The sequence below is a fragment of the Gekko japonicus genome, unplaced genomic scaffold (genome assembly GCF_001447785.1).
Source record: "Gekko japonicus isolate JY-2015 unplaced genomic scaffold, Gekko_japonicus_V1.1 scaffold2890, whole genome shotgun sequence".
NCBI classification, from domain to species: domain Eukaryota; kingdom Metazoa; phylum Chordata; class Lepidosauria; order Squamata; family Gekkonidae; genus Gekko; species Gekko japonicus.
The window spans coordinates 116,988-124,965 of NW_015166510.1; the positions used below are offsets into that span (position 1 = coordinate 116,988).

Below are 7,978 nucleotides of genomic sequence, written 5' to 3' on the forward strand. Positions count from 1 at the left end.
AATTTCATACTTTAAGAAGCGGGCTCTCAGACATGGGGGCAAGGAGCGGAGTGCAGAGGGGTTTCCCTAGAGATGGGGGGGGCAGAGGGCAAGGCGGCGATGGATTTTGCTGTCGACGCAAAATCATGGCTCAGACACATTCCACGTCTGATATAGCTCAGCTGGGGAAATGTGGATGCCTGGTCAGCAGCTAGTTTTGCCGGAAGGATATTCTGTTGAGTGGAATGTGTGGGGGGTTGACAGGGCAAGGGCCAAACCCCTCCCCTTGCCCACCTTGCTTCCTGCCAAGAGTCTCAGCAGCACAACACATTGGATCTTGGCAGGGGTCATTTCGTAGAAAAAGAGCTAGGGGTACTCATTAGCATAACTCATTAGCATATGCCACACCCCCTGACATCACTGGAAGTGTGTCATAAGGCCACACCCCCAAGGCCGGCGGGAGTGCAAGGAAGCCCCGCGAAGGCCCTCCCTGGCCCCAGGCAGGCAGGGGTGGGGAGAGGCAGGGAGGAAGCAACTTACCCTCCCTCTTCTCCTGCCTCCTCCTGGCTGAATGAGGGCCGGAAGCGGGGCGGCCGGAAGCAGGGGGTGGGGCTTCGTCATGTGCCCCGCCCCCCGGTACCTCACCCGGGGGAACTGTGTTCCCCCACGTTCCCCCCCGAAATGACCTCTGGATCTTGGGAGGATCACGAAACCGCGGGGAAAATCGGGTGAAGCCGCGGGTCAAAATGCGGCCACACAGCTTCGCGTGGGAAATTGACCAATAGAAGCGGGGCAAAGGGAAGCGCAACTGCGGCGCAGCGCTTGTGTGAAATCGGTGAGAGAGTAAATGGCTGGCCCAAGAAGAAGAAGAAGAGAAGAAATTGGATTTATATCCCGCCCTTCTCTCGGAGTCTCAGAGCGGTTTACGATCTCCTTTCCCCTTCCCCTCCCCTCCCCACAACAGAAACCCTGTGAGCTAGGCGGGGCTGAGGAGGCTCTGAGAGAACTGCCCTTGAGAGAACAGCTCTAACAGAACTTGTGACTGACCCAAGGTCACACCAGCAGCTGCAAGTGGAGGCGTGGGGAATCAAACCCGGTTCTCCCAGATTAGAATCCGCTCACTTAACCACCACACCAAATTGGTCATGCAGCAAGCTTCCCTGGCAGATTGGAGGTTCAAACCTGGTTCCTCCTGTAATCGCTGCACCAGAGCAGCTCCACCTTTGGAGCCACAGTGGAGAGATGGGTCCACCCTAGAGGCGGGGCTTGGAACGTGAGCCCCAACAGCTTGTGGGGGGGGCTACAGTTGGCTCACTCGAGCAACTGCGTGAGAGGTAGTTGTGGGGAGATCTGCCATAAGATCTCAAATGGGGTCCGCGAGGGAGGAGGGTATGTTTGAACTGGGAACAGGCAGTGGGTGAGTGGTGTGGGGTCAGGGGGTGGTGACTGTGGGTTGGGAAATTCCTGGTGCTTTGGGGGCGGAGCCTGGGGAGGGCAGGGTTTGGAGAGGGGAGGGACCTCAGCGTGGCGGAATACCACAGAGTCCGCCCTCCAGAGCAGCCGTTTCCTCCGGGGGAATGGATCTCTGTTGTCTGGAGACGAGTTGTCATTCTGCGAGGTCTCCAGGCCCCAAGGGTGGCACCCTTCAGTGGAGTAGCTGTTAGTTCAGGGCTATTTTGGGGCAGGAACGCACACGAACGGAGTTCCGGCTGGCTTCAGAGTTGGCCACGCCCACTACAGCCACAACCTCTGTGTGCGTGGCTACAGAGGGAAGGCCTGGAGAGCGACCCCCCCGGTGGCTCTGAGGTGGGCGGGCCGGGGGGGGGGCCCTGGAAGAATCGGGGAGGCATTTAAATGCCTCCCCATGCCTTCCCCGGCCCGGGCAAGCCAAATGAAGTCATGGGGGTGTGGCCTAATATGCTAATTCGTGTCTGCTGTTGGGTGTGGCCGATTATGCTAATGAGTTCCTGCTGGGCTTCTTCTACAAAAAAAAGGCCCTGTGTTTGTTTATAAATCACCTTCCTGATTTAATTCTCCTTTCCTCTCTCTGTGTTTTCTCCCGCTCATCGACAATCCCTTGTGGCCCGCAGACCCTTTTGCAGGTGAGTAGTGGTTTAGTTTTCATCTCTCTGTTGTGTCCGTAAGGTCTTGGCTTATGACCCTTAATCGCAACCCCCCTCCCAGCTTTTTCTGTGCCTTGGTTTTTACAGTAATAACACTCAGCGTTTCTGCGACACGTCCAGAGTTTAAAACACTTCACATACACTATCGTAGTCGTCGTTATGAGACCCCCGGTGGATGCAGTGGTAATGTAATTTCCTCCCCTATAAGCATCTCTGTATTCCATCATCACTGCAGTCAGTACCCACCTGTTGCAGATGAGAGAACAGACTCTGGGGAGCCCAAAGCACCCGCCCATTTAGAGGAGTCTGCCTGCTGTGCCTCTGTATGATTCACTGCGCTGGACGCGCCTTTGGTGGAGCAGGCAGTAATACAGCCCAGTCTCCATCCTGGAGCATTCGGTTCCTCCCCATAAGCAGCAGAGGTTGCTTATTTTCAGAAGAGGTTGCCCATTGTGTCTCTGTGCGAGTTGCTACCGATATCTTTGCTGAGTGGAAAAAAAAGAGTTCTAATGAACGTGGTAGTCTTGTTGGCATCAGCTGGTGCATTATTTAGGCAGACGCTCACTGAAATCAGTGCAGAGAACCGTCCGTCATGCTGATGTTTGGATGTAGCAGCTGAGTGCTGTTACCTCTGTGTATCTTTTGTAATATTGATTTGTGTGAGTGGTTGAATCGGTGGCTAAAAGAATGCAGTGTACTAATTGACATAAATTAGGTATGTTGGGGGCATAAGAGCTTTTTATGCCAGCACAGTTTCAGCTTAGGGTGTGATTCCCCGTATCTGCCATGTGGACACACCTGTTTGGGTCACAGCATATCACCATGAAGATTCCTCTTGTTGTGTTGCCTTTCATTAACTTCCTCTATTGTGTAGTGGGTTAGCAGCATGTAAGAAGGACAAAGACGGACATAGTGCATAGCACGCTTTATTGGTACACCACACGAACTAGCTCTAACGGCCACAGGCCAACTATATACACCCTGGGGACACACCCCTGGGTCTCGTTGGTGGGTTTGAATCTCCCGCCACGGTGCCCATTGGTTCCCCAGTGGAGGGACTAGGAGCCTAGTTCCCATTGTTCTCCCAGAGTCAAGCTCTGGGGAGTTCGCTGGCCGCTGGTGGCGGTCAGCAGACACAACATCCTCCAAGGTCTGCAGTAACACGCTTCATGAAACGTAATCTTCAGAGAGTTCTGTATAACTCTACTATGGAATGGGAAGTGAATGGGGGGGAAATCCAGTTTGAAGTAAGGTGCTTGGCGGAGGAGGGAGGAGGAGATTGGATTTATACCCCGCCCTTCACTTGGAGTCTCAGAGCGGCTTACAAACTCCTTTCCTTTCCCCTCCCTACAGCAGACACCCTGTGAGGTAGGTGGGGCTGAGAGAGCTCTTGAGAGAACAGCTCTGAGAGAACAGTGACTGACCCATGGTCATCCAGCAGCTGCAAGTGGAGGAGTGGGGGATCAAACCTGGTTCTCCCAGATTAGAGTCTACACACTTAACCACTACACCAAACTGGCTTTCAGTTTGGATGGGGAGGGGAGGTGTGGCCTAGGAACTGTGTAGCTCACATGTTGGCCCTTAACGTGTTGATTTGGAAGCTCATTTCCTAGTAAGTAAAAAAAGCTAACTCTTTTTAAAAAAATGTGGACCAGACCCTTTATTCTCATGTGCTGATCTTCCACCTCCAAGGCTGCCGACAAAGAGGTTTTGCCTTCCTGTGGTCTTTTGCATTGAGACCCAGTTTGGTGTAGTGGTTAGGAGTGTGGACTCTAATCTGGGAAAACCGGGTTTGATTCCCCACTCCTCCACTTGCAGCTGCTGGCGTGACCTTGGGCCAGTCACAGTTCTCTCAAGAGCCGTTCTGGAAAGAGCAGTCCTCGAGAGAGCTCTCTCAGCCCCACCTACCTCACAGGGTGTCTGTTGTGCGGAGGGGGAGGGGAAGGAGATGGTAAGCCGCTCTGAGACTCCTTCCTTCCAATCTCTTCTTCCCTTCTTTGGCACTGGAGATGCTAGAGGCTGAGGCTGGAAATTCCTGCAAGCAAGCATGTGAGAAAGCCTGGAATTACCTTAAACGAAGCACCAAATTAATAGTCTAAGTACTTACGGAATTGCCTTGACCTGGATAACCCAAGCTAGCCAGATCTTGTCAGATCTTGGAAGCTAAGCAGGGTCGGCCCTGCTCAGTATTTGTATGGGAGACCTCCAAGGAATACCAGGGTTGCTATGCAGAGGAAGGCAATAATAATAATAATAATAATAATAATAATAATAATAATAATCTGAGATCGATCAATATGGGTAGCCCTGTTCATCTGTCTGTAGCAGCAGAAAAGAGCAAGAGTCCAGTAGCACCTTAAAGCCAAACAAAATTTGTGACAGGTGCTCCTGGACTCCTTTCTAATAATAAACTGGAGTCTTTCTAGCCATGTCACTTGCGATGCTTCAAACTAGAAGAGGCTGGGGATTGAACCTGGGGCCTTCCGTACTCGGGGCATGTGCTCTCTTTGATCCCCGACGGCTTTTCTTTTTTGGCCGTTCTCACATTAAGGTCACGAATGTGACAGCAGTCGGCTTCTTCTGCTTATAGAGAAGGAGAAATTCTGCTCAACTGGTGCAGGGTGGGGGAAGAGTTGGGGAAAAAATCCCAAATTGAATCTGGGTCGTTCTTTCTTTAGAAACGTCGCTTTTCCAACCGTCTCTTTCTCCCTCCTTTCTGTTGCATTTCTCAAGGGGCATCTGTCCACCCTTTTACACGTATTCCCAGGGCGGCCATCATTCCGAGATGCCTTTTGTTACTTCGTTAACTGCCCCCCCCCCCAGGATCGTGGGCTGTATCTCCTTCTCACCTCAGAGGAGTCCCCTTTGGGGCTGATTTACACCCCGGCAGGAAAACAAACGCTGCTTAAACCAGAGTCAAACAGACACTCCCTGTCTCTACCCCCCACCCCCACCCCCCATGCAAGAAGGCACCAGTATGTGAATTTCTGGACTCTCCAACTAACTTTCCTGACAGCTGGGATGGAAGGAGGGGGGGGCGTAACAATGAATCTTGTCACATTGTGATTTACAGGGCATTCCTATGGTTCCTCTGGTCGTTGGAATCGGTGGGCTTGGAGTAATTCTGTACCGATTGCACAGCTAACCAATGGAGGATGTACTTTATTTTGAACATGGTTGCAACTTTGGGGTTCAGGAGGGGTGGTTTTTTTGGTGTGCGGCAGTGTTCCCTGTAAGCTGAGTTAGTGTGAGCTAGCTCAGTTTTTTAGCCTCTGGCTCACACATTTTTGTCTTTGCTCAGGAAGGAGGGCTCCAAAGCAAACTAATTTAGTAGCCAAATCACTCACTCACAACTTTAAGGCCAGTAGCTCACAAATTAGAATTTTTGCTCACCGGACTCCACAGCTTAGAGGGAGCATTGGTGTGCGGTGTTGTTTCTGGAGGAATCTAACCCAAAGACGCAGGATTTGAATGCACAGTCCTGTTCTAGGGAGACACAAGGGAGCAGTCATGCCTCCTACTCAATAGCATGGCCATCTTTCCTTTTAGCGTCCTCAGATTATGGGCTCAGCCTCCAGACGCTCCACCCAGCTCACTGCGGCCGAGGTGCTGGCCGGGTTGTCTGTGGGCGGGAGGAGGGGTGGGATGAAGGCCATGTAGCCAGTGGCCAGGCACCCCATTCTGACTGGCAGTTGAGGGCCCCAAAGGCTGTGGGGGCGCGTGGACACGAAAAGTGCTTTATAATAAGGAGAGAAGATTACACGATGGATAAGCAGATCTTCCCCATTTACTAATGTGGAATTCCACTCTTGAGCTGTGCCCCACTCTTCCTCAATTCCAGTTTAAGCAGCAGAATTTCTAAAATCAAATGTGAAATTGTCGCATATACTGTTTCCCCTAGCTTTTGTGCCATTCGGTTTATTTGCATCCTTCTCCCAACTCTACACTACCAGGGTGTACCCGTGCATTGATAAAACACTGCAAACAAAACAGCCACGGTGAGATCATGTGCCTCTGTTTTCCCAGGGATTCTTTTCGTGCCGTGTTTCAGTGATGCACACCCGTGTTCCTGCGCATCAGTGAAACGCCACACAAGAAAAATGTTGACATTGTTGCACGGGGATTGCCAGGGTTTCAACACCAACATGAAAGGATCTCCTGGGTTCTGCTTTCTTACATCTTACCATTTCTGGTAGGCTGAGTCCAGTTCCCAGCTGGGTAGCCAGTCATTTCACCAGCAAAAGCAGTTGAACAATTTGTCATGGCTCATAGCCATGGACAGACCTGTCTCTTTCTTAAAAACCCTCTAAAACTAGTGGGCACCACTGTATCTTGTGCTAGCGCGTTCCAAAAGAGGTTTGAGCATTATTCATGCCACCAAAATGTGGAGATGGTTACTAGCTTAACTGCATCCATCAGTGGCCGTTAGTCAGGCCAGCTAAATGGAACCTTCAGGTAGAGAGGCAGTCTACCTCTCTTACCAGGCACTGGGGACAATCACAACAGGAGAAGGCAATGGTTTTTAAATCTGAGACCTAAGATTAAGAACCTAGTAAGAGTCCTGCAGGATTAGGGCCATAGTCTACCTAGCCCAGCATCCGTTGCTCTTGAAGGAAGCGGGGCGCACTGGCTAAATCCCTTTCCTGTGTTGTTGCCTCTTCTCGGTTGATATTCAGAGGTGCCCCGTGATGGATCTGACCTCCCTGAATCTGTCCCATCCCCTTTTTAAAGATGGTGGCCACCACTACCTCTTGGTCAGTGAGTTCCATAAGTTATCTATGCTCTTCCTCCAAGAGGCAATTCTTAGAAGCAGATATGCAGACCAGACTGATCTAGGAGAGCTCATCTTACGTTCCGAGGACTGATTTGACACATTCAGAGAAGACGGGTCAGTCAACAGCTAAACGGAGCTTCCACAGCCAGAGGCAGTATACCTTTGAATACAAGCTGCTGGGGGCAGCCAACGGGGGGGAAAACCACCTTTGCGTTGTATGGCTGGCCAAGGTTTGGCCTGAGTCAGCAACGCAGCTCTGTCCTTACGGCCCAACGGCCAAACCTCAGCCACTGTGCATTGGCATCGGGTGACCACTCTTTGGCACCAAAACGGCGTCCAACAACGCAGCCACCACGAGGGGGGGGGGGATTTCAGTTCCACTGCCGTTCTCCACGAGCGGTTGCTTGCTTCTTGATACCTGTTTCTTTGGGAATCCTACCGGGATGGATCTTGCTTTGCTCCGGGAACGAAGGGAAAGTTGGGAAAGCGCCAGACGGGTGGGCGAACGCGTGGGAACAGAGAGAGAGAGAGAGAGAGAGGAGACGCGCAGGCCAGGGCGGTGCCCGTCAGGTTGATTTAGTGGGGAGGCTTTAAAAATAAATAAGGCAGCCGGGCTTGGCCATATGGTGCGCCTTTATCGGCTCCTCCGACTGGGCAGGCAGGGCTTGGACTGGGCCAAGAAGGGGTCCCCGGCTCTGCAGGCGGTGTCCCCGGGATGGGTTGTTCTGGAGGTGGTGAGCGGGGGCGGGGGTGGTGAAACATGGCAGCCGGGAAGGGTGCCAGCTCGGTAGGCAGCGGGCTTATGGGAAGCTCTCCAGTCCTCCGGAGCGGGTCAAAGGTCACGCGATAGCCCTGTCAACCCTGCCGCCGCAGTCTCCTCGGACTCCCCGTCCAGGCCTGGAGGCGACAGCTGTCTGGTAATTAGCCCTCGCGCTAAGCTGATTGACTCTGAAAGGGAAGGCTCCTCCGGAGGAGGGGAGGAGAGGAGAAGGGGGGCGGGCGGGCAGGTGGTCCGCAGGCGGAGGCACGCTTCCCCTCACTCTCCCAGCCTAGCCCGATCTGACAGCAGCCAGCGGGCGACCCTCCTGTCGGGAGGGGAAGG

At 52.7% G+C, this 7,978-nt stretch overlaps 1 protein-coding gene across 1 annotated transcript in view; it reads left to right on the plus strand.

The window, feature by feature from the left end:
- Positions 1-7,978, plus strand: part of ACAP3 (ArfGAP with coiled-coil, ankyrin repeat and PH domains 3) — a 135,292-nt gene that overhangs the window by 66,104 nt on the left and 61,210 nt on the right. Inside the window, exon 10 of the mRNA XM_015412255.1 lies at positions 2,070-2,081. Coding sequence (XP_015267741.1) covers positions 2,070-2,081 — 12 coding nt within the window. The remainder of the gene's footprint in view (positions 1-2,069; positions 2,082-7,978) is intronic.